Source organism: Rhinolophus ferrumequinum, chromosome 2 (genome assembly GCF_004115265.2).
Source record: "Rhinolophus ferrumequinum isolate MPI-CBG mRhiFer1 chromosome 2, mRhiFer1_v1.p, whole genome shotgun sequence".
NCBI classification, from domain to species: Eukaryota; Metazoa; Chordata; class Mammalia; order Chiroptera; family Rhinolophidae; genus Rhinolophus; species Rhinolophus ferrumequinum.
This window is the reverse complement of record NC_046285.1, coordinates 1,892,289-1,912,488: the sequence shown is the minus strand read 5'-3', so window position 1 is coordinate 1,912,488 and position 20,200 is coordinate 1,892,289. Positions and strand designations below refer to the sequence as shown.

Below are 20,200 nucleotides of genomic sequence, written 5' to 3'. Positions count from 1 at the left end.
CTGGTCAGAGTACTTGGGGAAAGAGCTTTAGCGTGGCCGGGGCTAGCCAACAACTCTCTCCTTCCCAGCTGGTTCTAAACTGTGGCCCTTTCAAGAATGGCACCTTGAGGATGAGCCTCTAACACACCCTAGACTGTTGGGTGCTGTTACTTACCCCAAAGCGGCAGAGGATGGCTACAGTTAAAACGCAAAGTGAATAGAGATTCTAAAATACAAAATTGAACAGGTAACTAAACATTATCACACATTTGGGGAAAAAAATCACCACAAGAGAGGCACCGTTTCTACAAGTAATGTTAGTAGAGAAAACAGCTAGAGAACAATCAAAAGAAGACATTTAAAAAGTATACGTAATTAATACCTTCAGAGAAACATGGGAAGATATATGTACAGAAAATTTAACTAGATATTTGGGAACTTACAATTTTGATGACTGAGATAAAAAACTAAATGCATGGTCTAGATTTATGTCTGTTCTTAGAGAAAGATGGTGAGCCATTAGGAACTTGCTCACTATTAGGAACTTCATTCCCAGAATGAAGTCAGCCTAACAGGCACTGGGGAGAAAGTGGTCTATAGGGCATTGGAAGGATGATGTGGGGCAACTTACTATATCCTCCACCCTCCCCCTCCCACACCCTTCCCATCCTTATTTAAAAAAAGTAAAATGTGCAACATTAACTGAAACCAATGGGAAGTGGGAAAAGAACTGTAGAGTGAGGCAGAGGCTATTCATTGTCCCTGAATATCTTTTTGTCTATATTATTACAGGTATCCCCCCTTTTGAAAAGTTCACATTATCCCACTTTGCATTTATGGAAGACCTACATTAGTACCTGTTTTCGCTAACTAAAAGAAATCTGAAGAAGAATTTTGTTTTTAGGAAAAAAGATGAAAAGCAAAAGTAGTGTCCAGCGTTTGTTTGGCAGCGAGCCGTTGTACAGGCAATGCTGTTGTACAGGCAATGTACACGCTGAGCAGTGAGGGGCCCTGCCACACTCCTCCCCTGGAAGCACACTCAGCATCTCAGTATCAAGCCGCCAGAGCTCTGAACAACGTCCATGAGCATCTGTGCTTTATCTCAGTTTATTTTCTGCATGATTAGCAAAATTGTTCTAAAGTATCAGAAAAGCCTGAGAGTGTATAAAGGTGTTACATTTAGAGTAAAACTGGATGTAATTCATCATATTTGGTATGATTTGGAAGGTTATTTTTGGGATCTGGGAATGCTCAAAAACATTTTTCCTTATAAACTAGTGGTCTTTGCTTTATGCCATTTTAATTTATGAAAGGTTTCATGGGAAGCCTCTACTTTTGAATAGCAAGGGAAACCTGTATTTATGAAAAATGATGGCATATCCAAATAATGGGAAAATTATGGACTAGTCAGGAACAGATACTACCATGGATGGCCCCATCTCTCTCCTTGGATGCCTTCCTGGAAAGCCAGAAACCGCATTCCTGGATTCACTTGCAGTCATGGTTCCAGATGTGATCTAGGTCCACCAAGTCAGTAAAACTTGGGTGCAAATTGAATTGCATGAGGAAAGAGGCAAGGCATGATCGTCTCTTGGCAGTTTCCTGATTCTTTCAGAGTTAACAATTGCCTTGAGAGAGGTAATTTGGGGAATTCTTGGAAGATCATGATAAAGTCTGTGTCTCCCAATGAGTCTGTATATTATCTGTACCTCTTAAGAAACCTCTTTATTTTTAAACCAGCAAAAGGAACTTTAATCCTGACAAACGCACTATCCATCTGGGAAAGAAATCTCCTTACTCAAAAATGATCAGTAAATAAGAAAATGAATAGTAGCAAACTGCAGTACAAAATTCTTAGTAAAAAGTACAGAAGAACACTTTATTTACTTATTTGTTTTTAGTATGCAAGCATGGTTTATTAGTGATACCCACAGGGAAGAGAATGGGCCTAACCAAGGTGAGGGAGAGAGAGAGAGAGAGAGAGAGAGAGAGAGAGAGAGAGAGAGAGAGAGAGAGAGAGAGAGAGAGAGAGAGAGCCCTTGCCCTGAAGACTTACAGTTTGCTGGCTGGGGTGAGGGAGTTACACATTGATTTGGCAGGAAAAGTGGTGCATGCTCTTCCATGGGATGGTGGGACCTCCTAAGCTGGGTGGAAGTCTGTTGACTCAGATCCTTATCTTGCTCCAGACAACCTCTCAGTTAATCAAAGCTAGTCATGAGATTTTTCTGTAGGCACTATGGGCAACTTCCGGTCCCCCTCCCTCCTATATTTTCTAACTTTTACCTAACATTTTCCCCCTCAAGCATTAGTGAAACCGGGGGCCAAACATGTCTGGGGCCTGTGCTGCCTGCGCAGCTCAGTAAATAGACCGACACAGGAGCCGGGGGGTAGATTAAGTGTTAATTATCAGAGCACCGGTGGTTTGAGCAGGCAGCAGGTTAACACCTCCAATAACTGCCTTCACATTCTCAGACCGGCTTTGTTTTTGTTTTATTTTTTGAGGTTTCTTTCTTTCTTTCTTTTTTTTATTAGTTTCAGGTGTACAAAACAATGTACTAGTTAGACATTTCACCCCTCACAGTGATAACCCCTCTCCCCCAACCTATTGCCCCTCTGACATCGTATACATCTATTCCAAGTCCATTAACTCTATTCCCTATACTATACTCCATATCCTGTGACTATATGTATATTAAATTATAGTTGACATACAATATTATTCAGCTCCAGCTTCAGGTGTACAGCACAGTGGTCAGGCATCTACACCATCCTTGAAGTGATCTCCCTAATAAGATAAGTGCCCATCTGACACCCTACAAAATCTTTACATTATTGATTATATTCCCCAAACTGTCTTTCATATCCCAGGGGCAATCTTGTGATTACCAATTTGTGCTTTCTAATCCCTTCTCCTTCTCCCTCATCCCCACCCACCTCCCTTCTAGCAACCATCAGTTTTTCCTCCATCTCTCTGAGACTATTTCTATTTACTTTGCTCATGTATTCAGTTCTTTAGGTTCCACATATAAGTGAGATCATATGGTATTTGTCTTTCTCCAACTGAATTATTTTTCTTAGCATAACGTTCTCTAGGTCCATCCATACCGTTGCAAATGGTAATATTTCATTCTTCTTTATGGCCAAGTAATACTCCATTGTACAAATGTACCACAGTTTCTTAATCCAGTCGTCTACCGATGAGCATTTCAGTTGTTTCCAAGTCTTGGCTATTGTAAATAGCGCTGAAATAAACATAGGGGCGCATATATTTTTTCAAATTAGCGTCTTGGATTTCTCTGGATAGATACCTAAGAGTGGAATTGCTGGGTCATAAGTTTGGAAGTTCCATTTCCAGTTTTTTGAGATACCTCCATACTGATTTCCATAGTGGCTGCACCAATCTGCAGTCCCACCAACAGTGCACCAGGGATCCCTTTTTCCCACATCCTGGCCAGCACTTGTTGTTTGTTGATTTATTGATGATAGCCATTCTGATTGGGGTGAGGTGGTATCTCCTTGTGGTTTTTATTTGCATTAATCTAATGATTAGTGACAGCCTGGGGATTTTAAGGGAAAATCTGGGTGTTCCTCCGGAGGCTACGTGAGGGTTCCAGGGGTCTTCATGGAGCCTTCTCTGATTGTATGGTGGATTCTATGCCATGTGATTCTATGGAGTCAGCAACCCAGGAACAATGATGGGATTAGCGGTAGACCATTGAGAATATGATCAATAAGCCTAACAGCATTAGTCATAAATTTCAGGGTAATCTTCTAAAACAGGGAACTGGATGGGACGGGACATTTCAAGCTCAAGCCGCAGGGGGATGATCTATTGTTAAGCTATAGGAAGGTCAAGGAAAGATGAGGCCAGGGATGTGGAGAGTCCTCTACTATGGAAGTATCAACCAGGCCCTGTTTCATTAGGAACCCAAATCTTTAGGGATTTTGGGATGATGACCGCTCTGGCTGCTTCCTGCTGTAAAGGGACGTCGAAACATCTCTGGGTTCCATCTGCTTGCTAACTATTGGTTGGAGAAGGCAGAGGGAAGTGTCCATCCATTGGCCCATAAGTGTCTGGAGCTTGGGGTCCCAGGGGTCGATAGTCGTTCTTGACAATCATTTGTAGCTTTGTAGCCTTGTGTTACAAATGGCTGGAGACAAAAAGGGTACAATCCAAGTCATGGCACCAAAATGTTAGGGGAGTCTCGGTTCTTCTTGCGGACACAGTGAAGAATCAAAGGTCAGCAAGCTGATTAGTATGCAAGCAGGGTTTATTAGTGATACATTTTCAGGGAAGAGGTTGGGGAGAGGGAGAAAGAGAGAGAGAAGCCTAGGTCCCCAGTATTAGTGATATGTTCTCAGGGAAGAGAATGGGGACAGCTGAGGTGAGAGAGAGAGAGAGAGAGAAAGAGAGAGAGAGAGAGAGAGCGCGCCAGAAGAACACTTTATTTATTTATTATTAGTAAGCTGTTTTTGTTTTTTAATTGGGGAATAGTGGTGTGTTTTTTCCCAGGACTCTCATCAGCTCCATCCAAATCAAGTTGTTGTCCTTTCAGTCTTAGTTGTGGAGAGCGCAGCTCAGCTCCAGGTGTAGTTGCCGTTGTCAGTTTCAGGAGGCACGGTGGGAGTCGAAACGGCACCCTTAGTGGTTGAGAGTCCGTGCTCCAACCAACTGAGCCATCTGGCCACTCGGGAGCTCAGCGGCAGCTCATTGACTTCATTCTAGTTGCGGAGGGCGCAGCTCACTGGCCCATGTGGGAATCATACAAGCAGCCCTGTTGCCCAGAGCCTGCACTCTAACCAACTGAGCCACCAGTCGGCCCCAAAAGAACACTTTAGACCTTGGGGTTAACTTCCTAAGCAAGACTCAAAACCCAGAAGCCATAAGGAATAGATAGATGGATTTGATATAATAAAAATGAATATTTCTGTGGCACAAGAGCCAAGTGACAGACTAAAGAGAAAATATTCCGAGTATAAATATTCAGAATATAAATTAGAAAATGGTTTCTATCCAAAACATATTAAAATGTCCCTATAATTTAGTAAAAAGATAAAACCAAATTAAAACTGATAGAGTGCTGAATAGGTAGTTTACAGAAAAAGAAATCCAAATGATTAATACACGTATAAGTAGACACTTGAGCTTGTGGGTAAATAGAGAAATGCATATAAATATATATGTGCCTTACCCCCAAATCAATCAAATCAAAATCTCTGGGATTTAAAAGCTTCCCACCCACCTAATTTCAATGTGTAGCTAAGGTTAAGAACCGCTGTTCTAAAACATATTAACTCAAAGTGTGGTCCGTGGACAAGTAACATCAGCATTACTTAGGAACTGGTTAAAAATGCAAATCACTGAGTTCCCTTTCAGACCCATTAAATCAGAATCTCTGGGACAAGAAGCTCAGGAATCTATTTTACTAAGCCCTCCAGGTGATTATGACACACGGTCAAGTTTGAAAACTCAGAACCTCTCTTCCTGACCTTAATTTATATTACAGAGTTACTGGGAGGATAACAGCAGATGAAACAGATAAAAATATTTTCAGGAAAGGAAAAATAGTGATTGCTAATGCAAGTAGTCATTACTATTCAAACAAATTTGATGTACTCCTTGGGCCATATTCAGACCTTAGCAACATAAATGACAATAATTCATTACTGAGATAGATGACATTTCCTGAACATATGGGAAAGTAGTGCATGTCCTTATTTCTGATTCCTCTCCAAATACAGTGCAGTCCTAGTTCTGTAACAGCCTCAGTAGATGTGAAACTGCCCCAGGGATAGGAGGACAAATAGCTTTACTTTTAATTTCCTTAAATATTATGAGAACTAGATGATTTGCAATTTTTTTTTTTTTTTTTTAGTATTTCTACTAAATGGGACAAGTGCATTTGTGCAGTTTGTTTACACAGGATCATTGATTCTGCTTTAAGTTTCAGAATGTTGCCCTGTGGTTGTATTTGTCTCTTATGAGTCTTTATCCAATTGAAACGAACAAAAGATGTGTGCTTTTTTTTACCCATTAATCTGTCTGACAATATTCAATACATAGTCAAGTTACTAAGGCAGGGGAATGGCATAATAATCATATTTGGGTTTTGAAAAGGTCCTGTCTGCTGTATAGAACAATTCCAAAGAACATCAGCATTGCCTAGGAGCAAACTTTTTAAAATTATTAAAAATGCAAAAAAAATAAGTAATAATACTTTTAAAAATTGTTAAAATTATTAAAAATTATTTAAAATGCAAATCATTGAGTGTACCAACGAGGTGTATATTGAAGTCCATTCAAGTCTGGAAATGAACTTGTATGTAATATTGTATTTTTTATCTCATTTTTTAAAGCTATTTTAGTGTATACTTTATGATATTAATTATATAGTAAACTTTTGAAAGAATACCACAAATGGAGTAAGAAAAATCCAGTGCATTATGAAGGAAATTACACAATTAGGCAGCCAAGAGTTTGGGCATCTGAGAACCAGGTGATCTCATTTGAGTTGTAGTGCCACCTCGTGGTCATTCCAACCCTAGTTTAATTAACAGTGGGGACAATTCTATATACAGGCTATATGAAACTTCCAGGAGGACATAGGTTTATGCCCATTTGTCGATTTGATATGGGACACCTCAGTCTCTCTGCTTCCTGCCTCACTCTCCCCCCACACTTCAATCCCTTCCCCCCAAAAGATGAAACGGGGAGGTGAGAGGAAAACAGGAACAAATCAACAGTTGTGTTATGTCCAAATTTACATTATCATGACTTTTATGTTATTAGAATATAGTACTAAATATATGTGGTTAATAAATAAATATGCACATATTAGGGTACATATTTTTAAGATTTCAATATTGTTGAACAATCAAAAAAGTTAGGGGGCTGCCAGATAGCTCAGTTGGTCAGAGCATGAGCTCTGACCAACAGGGTTGCTGGTTCTAGTCCCACATGGGCCAGTGAGCTGCTCCCTCCACAACTAGATTGAAGACAATGAGCTGCCGCTGAGCTTCCGGAGGGGCGGCCGCATGGCTCAGTTGGTTAGAGCGCGAGCTCTCAACGACAGGGTTGCTTGTTCAATTCCAGCATGGGGTGGTGGGCTGCACCCCCTGCAACTAAAGATTGAAAACAGTGACTGGGCTTGGAGCTGAGCTGCACCGTCCGCAACTAGATTGAAGGACAACGACTTGGAGCTGATGGGACCTGGAGAAACACACTGTTCCCCAATAAAAGTTAAAAAAAAAAAAAAGTTGTGAGACTCCCAGTGTAGAGAATGGATTGGAGGGAAAACAAGCCTAAAGGAAGAAAGGCAAGCTAAAACACTACTGAAGTAATTTAGGCAAGAGACAGTGATGGTCTGAAACCAGAAAGATAGTAATGAGATTTGGAGGGAAGTGGATCGGTTTGATATTTAGAAGATAGAATTGAGTCCTTATCTTTAAGAGATACAAACTGAAATAAGTACAGATAAATTGATATGATGTCTGGGATTTTCTTTAAAACAATCCAATTAGGGAGAGGGGAAATGGGGGGGGTTATAGATGAAACAAACACTGGCCATGTGCTGATAACTGCTGAAGTTGGGTGATGGGCATAAGGGGATTCTTTATTCTATTTTCTCTTACTTTTGTGTATATTTGAAACTTTTCATAATAAAAAGTTAAACAAAATTAAAGTGCCTGGGAATAATTCAAGGGCAAAAATTCAATATGAAGGTAGACGTATGAAATATAAAGCTCAGAGAGAAATCTCAGCAAAGAATTTGGGAGTGGTCAGCAGGCAGAAAGTTAACTGAAGCCTTAAGAGTGAACGTGGTCACCTAGGAATAAAAAGAGAAAGGAAGCTAAGTTAGAACCCTGAGGAATACCAACAGTGAATGGGATGGCAAAGGAAGTGTTGCTAATAAGAGAGTAAGTCATGGAGGCCAAAAGAAGAAAGTGTTACAAGAAGCAGGCATTAGTCTATGTTGTCAAATGCTGCTGGGAGGTCAGGAAAAGAAGAGCTGATCAACAGTTTTTTTGGATTCAGCCATATGAAAACCATTGGTGCAACTGGTGAAATTGGTGAGAGGCATTTAAGAGGGCGCGGGCAGGACAAAGAGCATTGTATGTAGGATTGAGACTGAGTGGGAGATGAGGAAATAGAATCAGCTGTATGAAAAACTCAAAAAGTTTGGTGGAGTTGAGAAATATATAGGTACCTGGAGAAAGGATGTCTGCCTGGAATGACATCAACTGCTCCTTTATTGATATATTGCTAACAAGTTTTATTTCTTTAAATGACCTACTACCCCCCTTTTATTCTGTCCTGTACCCTCCTGCTAGATTTGAGTGTAGCTTTGACTGGGTCACTCTTTATATAAGATCTCCCAGTGCCTCTCCATCGCTTACTGAGGTCTTTATCAGTGTCTCAGGCTACTTTTCCTTGACATCAGCCAAAATGAATCACTCATCTCTCCTTCAGTATGCGTTTTGTTCAGATATTTGCCTCTAGCTAGAATATATGCCTCTTCTCCAATCTTTGTCTCTTAAAATCTTGCTCATCTTTCACATCTGGTCTAGCATATGGTGCCACATTCTCCTTGAGCCCTTTCCTGATATACCTCTTCTCCACTGGAGTAGATACGGTCTCTCCCTCCTCTATTTTTCCAATGCATGCTATTTATATCTCCTTATGGCATCCATCGGATTTTGCTTTGCATTTATTTTTCTGGGTTATTACATCGTTTTTACATCCACAGATTGTACATACTTGAAACTGACTTTATTTTCCTCATCTTTATGTCGCAGAAGTACCTAACACAGTATCTTGCACAAAATAACTTTTTGAATTAAATTGGATTCCCAAAGCTCTACTGTTTCTAATGCTTGGGGGTTTACACTGCCTTTTAGAATTACAATGCTATTCAGCTACTGCCTTCCATGTAACGTTGTAATTTTTATAATCTTTCTTCATATGATCCAAAAATAATACCCAACATTTGTTACTTGTTAGTTATAAACTGTTTTTCATATGGGTTATCTCATTTAATCTTTAAAAAGTATATGTATTTCTTTATACATTTTGAGATACAAATAGTTATATAACCTCCATCTAAATATAACAAATGTTTAATTTGTCATGATTAATCAGAACCTATTAAAAGAAAACCCTCAGAGATATGCTGAAGCCTTGTAATTTCATTTCCTTTTTACATTCTCCAGAGGTACAACTCTCCTGGAGTTGATGTATATCCCTCCCAACCATGTTTTTAATCTTTCATCATCTATGTATTTATACTTAACTCACACAAAGTGTTATTTTGTGGTTTAAAAATGGTATGTAAGTGATATAATATTATTATGTATTCCTTTGCGATTGCTTTTATCTCTTGACATCATTTTCGGGATTTATCTTTGTTAGCATGTGTTGCACACTTCATTTTGACTAAGAAATGGTATTCCAGTGAATGACTCTACCACCCCTTACTTAATCTTTACCTTAGTTTTGTGAGGTAGCTATTATTAATCTCATTTTATAGATGAAAAACTGAAGTACAGACAGGTTAAGTAACTTTAGGTAACACAGGTTCTAAAAGATGTAATGAGAACTTGTGCACAGCCTCTTAACTCCTGACACCATCTTCTTTCCACTTTATCATTCAACTATTTAACAAATATTCACAGAATACCAAGTATGTGCCAGGCCCTGTGTTAGGTCCTGGGCATCTAAGCAGTGAATAAAACAGACAGGATTCTGGTCTCAAGGAGCCCACGTTCTAATTGGAGGAGATAGTCAATAAAATAGTATGTAATGTATCGTTTGGTTTTAAGCGTTCTGAAGAAAACTAAAACAGGATGGAGGGGGAAAGAGTGTGAGTTTAAGTGTGTAGTCTATATGATGCTCTCTGGTGACGGTTCAGCAAATACTTGAGGGGTGATGAGAGAAGTGTGGTCCAGGTCAAGGCTAAGGGTACAGCAAATGCAAAATCCCTGAAGCAGGAACATATACGGCTGTCATTCCATCACTTTGATTTTTTAAAAAATACTGTATCAACCATTATCCTTAAGTGCTCAACAACAAATGAAAGCACACTGCATGGCTTTGCCTGATTAAACACCTAATTTTGACATGTTAAGTCTCTTATGATGGCCACCTTTCGAATAAACAAATTAGGTCGAGCCAGAAAATGTCTACAACCAGAATCCACTGATTTAAACATTAAGTCATATGTAGTAGATGCCCATAACAGTGACACACACAGTACTGCTGCTGCTTTGATGAGACACATATAAATACAATTCAGCCCCCTTTTTAAATACGAAAGGTTTAAAGGAAACCTAAGAAGACTTGAAGTTTAAAAAACCTGCTGAAACAGAAAGGAGAGAGAGAAGCCCACCTCTTGCACCGTATTTCTCAGAAAGGATGTCAAGAGTGGTAGGAAAAAGAGGACCTGAGGTCGTTACGCCGTGGGGAGACTTGGGGAGAGCTAGCCTTTACTCGCTGAAGTGCCTCAGTTTTCACATCTGCGATACGAGGCAGTCTGGCCTGGTGCCCTTCAGGCCCCTCTGCTCCTTAGATCCGGCGGTTTTACTTTGCTGAGCCTCCCAGGATAGGAGTAAGAACATGGCCGCTAAGCCCCGAAACTCTCCGCGAGTCTCGCACGGGGCCTTCCGGGCTCAGCGAGAACCCGCCGGGGGCGACTGGGCAGGCGCGGGCCCCGCCTTTTTGTCCCGCCCATTTTGGGCCTCCGGACCTCCCCCAGCCACTGCGCAGAACAGGAAGAAGGCCTAGCGCGCGGGGCAACCGCGGCTTCCGGGAGGAGTTTTGGGCGCCGTGAGGACCCGTCGGGCGCCGCGCGTTTCCAAAACTGTGGAGACGCCGGGAGCCCGCCTCTGCGGCGCCGACGAGCGCAGCGCATTCTCAGCATGGGTGAACATGGTTTGGAGCTGGCGTCTATGATTCCCGCCCTGCGAGAGCTGGGCAGGTAGGGCCAGGCCCGGCCGTCGTGGGCCCCGCGGCCTCCTCCGCTGAGTCCGGCTGGCGTCTCACGTGCTCTCCCCGACCGCACGCGCCCCGGCTTGGATCCCCTGAATCCCGGCCGCGGCTCTTTTGTGGTGGGCTCCGGGCCTGACCAGCGCTTCTCCCTCAGAGGGGCGGTTAGGGCGTCGCTGCAGACCTGAGGGAACAGTCCGAGAGGGAAACGTCTGCCGGCTCCGCTTTACCTCAGCGGTGCCCGGGAGCTCGTCCCCACTGGGTGTTCTCTGCAGCTGGAGGGAAGGGCCACTTCTCGTCACTTTCTTGCACTTATTTGCTTCTCGAAAACCTCTTGCCGTACATGGGAGACTTGACCCATGGACTTTCCCCCCTTTCAATTTATGATCGGTCGTGGACGAATTGGGTTTTTAGCTCCACGTTTTGATCCAGAACAGCTCATGGCAGAAAAATCACTAGTTCTGGTTTTGTGCAAGGAAGGCCAGTTATTAGAAAAGGCAGTTTCTATCTTCGAAGTGAAACCGTAGGCCACTCTGAAGATAGGACCTCTTGCAATCTTCAATCCGTTATTTAGTCAGAAATCCCAGGGATAGGCCACAACGTTCACAAAATATAAATATGCACAGAATGTTGCCAAAACATGAAGATAATATTGTTTTATTTGCAAAAGCTTGTTTTCTGAAAACTCGGGAGTAAAATCATGTAAACCAGTATCCTACCTATGAGAAGGGACAGATGTTGATGGGTGCCTCCTCCCTTCAACACATACGCAACCTTCCCACAACCAGGTCTAAAGACTAGAAGGCAGTGTTTATGTGTGTTTCCTTTTTTAAAAATTGTAACCCACTGCAGACAAGAAGTAAGTGGGCTTGTATACCACTACTGCAGTTGAACTGTCAGAATAATTACCTCCCAATTTCTTAAACTGTTTGACAATTTAGCACACAAAGTCAAAACTAACATTAAGCCCACCAGATATTTAATTTCCTTTTCTTTTTTGCTGTGCAATTGTGTTCATCTCCACTTGTTGGCCATACAAGGATGTTAGTCTTCCTTCATTACATAAATAAGAGGATAAATGAAGGGACCATATTTGTCTTAATCCTATTTTTGTGTGTGTTAATTGTTTTCACTTTGCATTAGGTGCAAACATTTTGTATTAATATTTTGTAAAGTAACATCTACTTTTCTAAAAAGCTGAATACAGGTGCTCATTTCAGGAAGTTGATGTACAGATTTCATCTTTCAGGCTCAGTATGCTTCCCCTATCTTGCTTTAATGGAGAATTAGCTTATTAATACTTTTCTTCCCTCTTTGCTCTTCCTCTATGAGACTTGTTAATAAAAATAGTATCTTAGATTTATTTATAGTCTCTTACATCAACAGAGCTTACTCCTATGTTATCTTTCATTTCATTCATTTGTAATTCTGAGAATGAGTTGAAAAACTGACCCACACAGAATTGTATAATGATAGTTTTTAATTGTCATGACTTTTTCATTGCACTTGCTTCATTCAAGCTTATTCAGTCTTACAGTATCTCTATGATATAGAACATGACAAATATCACTATTAAGAAACTGAGTCACAGAGGTTGAAGAAGCAAAGGCAAAGAGACAGCAGTTATCAGAGCTGTGTTTCAGATGAAGACATCAAGGCATTTTCTCCCATATTTGTTTTTCTTTAATTGTGGCAATTAGATTTGTGAGAAAAAAATGAGATGTCACAGTTCTAATGTGTGGGCTCCCGCTACCTCTATCTCTCAGGGATAAATTTTGTTCCACTTTTTTTTGTCGTTAGCATTCTTTACTTAGCATAGTCTTTCTGGGTGATCTCATTTACTCTCCTGCCTTCAGTTACTGTCTGCTATTTGATGACTCCAGATGTGTTTCACCAAATCGTATTTGTCTCCAATAGAAGTATATGTACTGGATAACAGCAGTTTTACCTGCGTTTCCCATATGCAGTTAAGACTTAACATATCCAATGCAAATTCTCTGCATATTCCAACCTGCTCAAGATTTTTTTTTTAAATTCCTCTCATTCACTGAGGTAGGGATATTTCAGTAAATGATGCCACGTTCACTCATTTTTCCAAACCAGAAATCTGGGAATCATTCCTGGCTCCCTGTGTTTTTGGCTATGTCCTTGGTTCTCTTTTCATCTTCACTCTCTTCCTAAGTTGCTTTATCTAGTCCCATGACTTTACATATTATCTATATGCTGATAACTCCCAAACTTTCTCTAGCGCAGAGATATAAATTAGGTTGCTTACTCAACATCTACACCCAGAAATGAAAATTAACATATCCAAAGCAGACCTTATAATTTACTGTCCTTTAACCTGTTCCTTTTCCAGGTTATTATAAATGTACCAACCAAAAGCCAGGGAGTTTTCCTTGATTTTTTTCCCCTTATCCCTTAATAATCCACCAGCAAGTCCTGTCACGACTGCCTTTGAAATACACTTCTCACCATCTCCACAGCTACCATCACAATTTCTTATCTAGACTATTACAGTAACCTCTCAGTTTATCTCCATTTCCGTTTTTACTCATTTACAATGGATTTCCCACTCAGCACTCAAAGTGACTTTTATAACTACAAATCATACTGTAGATTATATAGCATTACTTCCCTGCTTAAAATCTTCCTTTGGCTTTCTAGCACACTTAGAATAAAATCCAAACTCCTTACCAAGGCCTCTAAATTCCTGCATAATCTGCTCACTGTAGTCCAATAATATTGGTCTATTTTTCGTATACACCAAGGTCCTTCCTGCCTTCAGTCCTTTGCGCTCTTCTCTCTGAACACTGGTTGGTTCCATTAAGATGTCATTTCAGAGGAGCCTTTTCTGACCTTCCTTTTTAGAATTACTTTGTAATCACAAGATATTTTCAGATAGTGACAGTTGTTATTAAAATATTAAACGGGGAGGAAGATAAAGGGTCTGTGGAGCAGCAATAGTCGCCACTAGAGGAGATTTGGATGGTAAGAAGAAGCCAGTCATGTGAAAATGGGAGAAGTGTCTTAGATGGACTAGGATGTACAAAGGCCCCTACGTAGGAGTGATTCTAGTTGTTAAAGAATAGGAAGAAGGCTGGAACATAAGAGAGTAGAGGGGAGTGGTGTTAGTTAAGGATGGAAGAGCAGAAGGGCCAGATCCTTTAGAACCTTATAGGCCAGGATAAGGAGTTGGATTTTATTTTAAATTCAGTGGGAAGCCATTGGAATGTTTTAAACAGAGAATAACACAATTCATGTTTTAAAAACATGTTTAACCTTCATTCCTCTACATATAACACTTCAATGTCTCACTGCCTTCAGTACAAAATCCGAACTCCTTATTTCATCCTTTGACCTTATCTTCCCTCTTCAGCTTCATCTCCAGTTACTGTCTCTCTCTTCTTTAGCCATATAGAGCCTCTTAGAGTTTTTCAAGCAGCTTATGTTCTTGTTCCTGAGCCTTTGTTTCCGCCACTTGGAATACCCTCCTTCTTTCCCTTATTTTATCTGGCAAGCTCCTCAGGGCTCAGCTTTTTGTATCACCTCCTCCAGGGAGCCTTGACTCATAGGCCCTGTTCAGGGCTGAGTTTTTTTGTTTTCAGTCTTGGCTCTATTAATACTTAACCACGGTGTGTTAAAATGATTTGTCCTTTAATTTACAACTACTTTTCTGGCAGGTGCAGGGTATCTTGTTTGCTAAATGGATCAAAGTTTCATGTAATACTTAAATATCCACTCAAATATTACAGTATACTTTTCAAAAAGTACATCCTTTCAGTTCAGTTACAAAACTCAGAGGTTGCAAAATAAGAAATGCTCATTATCCCATGAGTTTATTTTGATAGTACATTCAATGAATGATAATCAATTCACCTTTTTTAAAAACTGATTTTAAAAAATTACACAAATAACACATAAATGCATTATCTTTATACAAAATTAAACTTTATGGGAAACTCTGACTACCACCCACAATCCTGGTTCCTCTCCCCACACACCTCTTCATTCACATTCTTACTGACACTTGCCAAATTACATTTGGTTTATGAAAAACATCTCTTGACTTTGTGTAAAACAATTCATGTTACCTTGTAATTTTAGACTTAAAAAACTTCTGTTTCAAGTTTCAAGTGTGTAATATGTCATCTGTATATTGCATTGTGTGCTCGTCAGCCAAAAGTTTAGTCAAATGAAATATGTGAAATTAATTTTTAATATTTTAACTAAATGATATACCCAGGTAACATTTCAACATGTAATTAACATAAAATAATGAGATACTTTTTGTACTGAATATTCAAAATCCAGTGTGTATTTTATATTTATAGTACTTTGTAATGTGGACTAACCACAGTTCAGGTGCTCAATACTTACTACATGTGGCTACTGGCTACCATATTGGTCAGGGCAGGTCTAGGTTTTGCAGATTGGATGCCTGTAGTATCATTTAGCATGTTCTTTCTTCCCTTTGTAAATTGGTAACACTGGTATTTAGATTTTCTTTTCATTTTTATTTATTTACCTATTTATTTACATTTATTTATTTATGTATTTATTTAAGAAGGGTACAGCTCACAGTAGCCCATGCCCAGATCGAACCGGCGACCTTGGTGCTATCAGCACCAAGCTCCAACCAACTTGAGCTAACCAGCCACCCCCTCTTTTCATGTTTAAGTAGAAAAATACTGTGAATGTTAAAACTAAAAACGTTTGATCATTCAACTTTAGCGAGTTTTTTTACAAATGAAATTGTGACTCCCTTTAAGGGTTAAAAACCTTTTATTTATATTTTAGTGCCAGTCCAGAGGAATATAATATAGTTGTACAGAAGCCAAGACAAATTCTGTGTCAGTTTATTGACCGAATACTTACAGATGTAAATGTTGGTAAGAAATAATTACTTCTTATATAAGCTTTATAAATTAAATTGTTTTCTTTTTCGTATATACCACATTATACAAGCATTTTTCTCCATGTAGTTTTTAGAGTTAGTTTTTATGACAGTTACGTTTTCAAGAAAGTTACTGAAAGTATTATTTGTTACACAATGTGCATTCGGCTTTTAAAGTAATTCTGTTTTCCTATTTGTTATGTAGATTTCTGCTGCTTACTATGAGTTCTTTGATATAAGGTATTATTGTAGATAAAAAATATTTGGCTATTTCCAATGATGTAGACTCTATTTTAGCTAGGTCTTGTGTCAGTGGTTGAGAAAAGGCAAATGCCATAAAAAACTCTTTAAATAAGAGTTGGTGACTTTGTGAGTTGTTGAATCAACTCCTGTTTGTGTTTTCCTTATGTAGCAATCTAAAAGAAATTACAAACTTGGCAAGATGATGTCCCATCTGTCTGGCTAACATATTGTTACCATACCTGTTAAAATTACATTGAAGGAGTAATACAGAGCCATGTGGCTCATGGTTTATAAATTTGATTCCAAATTTGGCACAGATGTTATGACTTGTGATATTTATTTATCCTCTTTTATCATTCAATAAAATTATGAGTTGCTGAAAAATAACAGCTATTGAATACTTGGAAGATGTGTTTTCATACGGTGCTCCTTCTGTTTAGACCGCTAGCCCTTCTCACTGCTTTACCAACTCTTCATCATCTAGGAATCAACTCCTTCACATCTTCCCACACACTTGTTTCCTCTATTCTGGATTAATGTAATTAACATTGTATTATAATTATTACTTTCTTTGTCTGACTCTCTCACCTGTTTGTGAGTTTTTGTTGTTGTTTTTTTTAATCCTCAGATTTAGCACAGTGCCAGGCATACTTTAGGCCTATAGTACATGTGTGGTGCATGTATGCGTAATAGATGAATGAGCATGATTATTAAACATTTAAAATTAGAAAGGTAGGATTGTAGTGTTTAGTCCCATCAATTTAGCATAAGCTAGACATAATTATGGTCACCAAAGTCTAGTTTTTTAACAAAAGAACCGTCTAATTTGGCACAACTCTTTAAAATGAATCTTTTATTTTTAAGTTGCTCTAGAACTTGTAAAGAAAACTGACTCTCAGCCAACCTCTGTGATGCTGCTTGATTTCATCCAGCATATCATGAAGTCCTCCCCACTTATGTTTGTAAATGTGAATGGAAGCCATGGGCAAAATGAAGCCAAAGGTAGTTGTATTGGTAAGTCCTGCTATTTGTACATTCATTTGCAATCTGTTTTATGAAATCTACCGCTTCTGAAATATAACATGTACATTAATAGACATTTTGGTCAAATTTGTTATAAATTGAGGGAGCAAAATGGTAATGGTAGTTTTATTTCATGTATTATTGTTTTCTTGTGTCATGAACTAGATACCCAAAGTGGAACAGAAGTTAATCAGATTTGTTTATTTTCCATTGAATACTTGAGCAACTTTCTTTTTTCTGGTTTTGGTAATCTTTTCCTTCTAGATCAGGCATCAGCAAACTATGGCCCACAGGCTGGCTGCCTGTTTTTGTAAGCAAAGTTTTATTGTAATACAGCTATGGTCATTCATTTACTTATTATTTGTAACCACTGCATAGGAAACATTGAGTAGTTGACGTAGAGACCGGATGGCCCTCAAACCTAAAATATTACCGATCTGGTCTTTTAAGAAGGAGTTCGCTGACTCCTGTTCTAGAGGTTGACTTTTTTCTAGGTTTTATGCTTATTGTTCCCACTACTTTTGTCCCTTTTTTGGCCTCCTCCTAAAGAGATGTAAAGCAAATATCTTTTTCTTCTTTTTATGTACAATTCACAGAGTATTTTGAACTTTTTTGCTTGACTTTCAAGACTCATTTTTGATAACATGTCCCCCAAAGTCTTATCACTACTCCTGACTACATGCCTTAGGACTGGCTTGATTGCTTCTTAATGTTCTGTTAGTACAGAGTGTTCTGCATTTTTTCTATCATAGTGGTTTTTAAACTCTTTTATAAAAAGTACCTGTTGGTCTGTATTCTTTAACACACTGTTTTTTAAACAATAAAATAGTCTAGAAAGTATCATAATACACTGCACATAAGAATAAATACTGTTTCATGAAACTTTTGTTTCGTATATTTGAATAAATATGTATATGTATACTGGGTCATGTTATAAAATATATCCTTAGTTTCTGTCAATAAGTTTAAGAAACTTGAATATAGGATTTATGAGAACAGGACTATGATTTGTTCTTGTGCACTTGGGACAAAGTTGCCACTCAATAAAATACTTGTTGAAGGGGTGGTGATAATAACTACCATTTATTGAGCATTTATTTAACTTCAGGCATTATGCTGACAATTTCACATATATTATCTTACTTGATCATCATGGTAACTGATAAAGTAGATATCATTATTCCCCTTTCATAGTTGAAGTTACAGAGGCTCAGAGAAACAAAAATTCACACAGCTAGTAAGTGGAAAGCTAGGACCTTGTCTGTTTAACTCCAAAATTGGTATTCTAAATTACTATATTTCCATTGTTATAGGGAATGTTTTAGACTATTTTGTTAGTGAACTTTATACTTTAAAAATAGATCATCAAGCATTTAGCAAATTAATTAGTACTTTTTATGTTTATTTCAAAGATTTCAGTAATTGGATCATAACAAGACTTCTGCGGATTGCAGCAACTCCATCCTGTCATATGTTGCACAAGAAAATTTGTGAAGTCATCTGCTCATTATTATTTCTCTTTAAAAGCAAAAGTCCTGCTATTTTTGGAGTACTGACAAAGGAGTTATTACATCTTTTTGAAGACTTGATTTCTTTCCACAGAAGAAATGCAGTGGGACATCTTGTGGAATGGCCCGTGGTAGTTAGCCGATTTTTAAGTCAATTAAATGAACATGTGGGATATTTACAACCAGCTCCTTTGCAGTTCATGAACATGCAAAATTTAGAATATATTGAAGTCACTTTATTAACAGTTCTTATTCGTATTATTGCAGTTGTGTTTTTTAGAAGGCAAGAACTCGTACTTTGGCGAATAGGTTGTGTTTTGTTGGAATATGGTAGTCCAAAAATTAAATCCTTAGCAATTAGCCTTTTAACTGAACTCTTTGAACTCGGAGGACTACCAGCACAACCAGCCAGCCCTTTCTTCAGGTCATTTTTGGAATTAATAGAACACCTTGTAGAAATGGATGCCGATGAACTGAAACTCTATGAAGAGCCATTGTCAAAGCTGATAAAGACACTCTTCCCCTTTGAGGCAGAAGCTTATAGAAATATTGAACCTGTCTATTTAAATATGCTGCTAGAAAAACTCTGTGTCATGTTTGAAGACAGTTTGCTCATGCGGCTTAAGTCTGATTTGCTAAAAGCAGCTTTGTGCCACTTACTGCAGTATTTCCTTAAATACGTGCCAGCTGGGTATGAATCTGCTTTACAAGTCAGGAAGGTTTATGTGAGAAATATTTGTAGAGCTCTTGTGGATGTGCTTGGAGTTCAGGTAAATGCAGAGGTAAGTCATTTTTAAGGTTACTTGTTAAGTATGTAGATTTCCCCCTAATTTAATTGTATGCAAGATGTAACAATGAGAAAATAGAGTATCTTTAATAATACTATACATTCAGAACAGGATGATTTTCATCATCTACTTTGGCTCCCTATAATGGATTTTTACTTTGATTTCAGAAGGATTTGTTCACTAAGGTAATGAACTGCCAATGGAGTAGAATGATTTACAGTAGAATTTGTGAAGTGTAAGCATGTTTGTTGCATTATTAATTAAAAGGGGGCCAGTTATCAACTTAATTGCAAAACCTTTGAACACTCACGTACATTTTATCTTTGACGGGTTATAATCAATCACTTAGAAAACCTATTGGTACATTGTACTAGTCATGCCAGTTATGCTTCTTTTCCTATTTGGACTGTGGGAGATGGGCAGTACAATGAAATAGTCAGATATGCAGCAACTTGATTAAATATTTCATTTTATCTATAAGACTTGCTGGATTTGTAGTGTGAAAGAAGTTAGTAATTCCCTTATAGAATTATTTTGTGGCATTTTGACAGAGGGAAAAACGGGTTATAGGGAGAAGGATTTGTTATATCTTCTAAGACTATAGAACCATAGTTCTAGATATAGAACTATATATATGTCTATAGATAGACTGTGAAATAATATAAATTAACTTAGGTTTTTGTTTTGCCTGATGAGACTCTGAAAATAGTTTACCTTATTAGAAAACTTACAACTAATACCTAATATATTTTTGCTGTCAATGAGTAATAAACATTTTCTA

The 20,200-nt window shown here is 38.5% G+C and overlaps 1 protein-coding gene across 3 annotated transcripts in view; it reads left to right on the top strand.

Moving 5' to 3' along the window:
• The first annotated feature begins 10,778 nt into the window (after nt 1-10,778).
• The window catches only part of ATR (ATR serine/threonine kinase), a 107,697-nt gene continuing 98,275 nt past the window's right edge, over nt 10,779-20,200 (top strand). For 2 of the 3 annotated variants that reach the window (XR_004421517.1, XM_033092241.1), the window contains exons 1-4: nt 10,779-10,952; nt 15,761-15,852; nt 16,965-17,114; nt 18,536-19,413. Coding sequence is in view for 2 of the 3 variants with exons in the window: in XM_033092241.1 (XP_032948132.1) it covers nt 10,894-10,952; nt 15,761-15,852; nt 16,965-17,114; nt 18,536-19,413 (1,179 nt within the window). In the remaining variant the exon portion in view is untranslated. The remainder of the gene's footprint in view (nt 10,953-15,760; nt 15,853-16,964; nt 17,115-18,535; nt 19,414-20,200) is intronic. The other variant, XM_033092251.1, reaches the window with a different exon arrangement.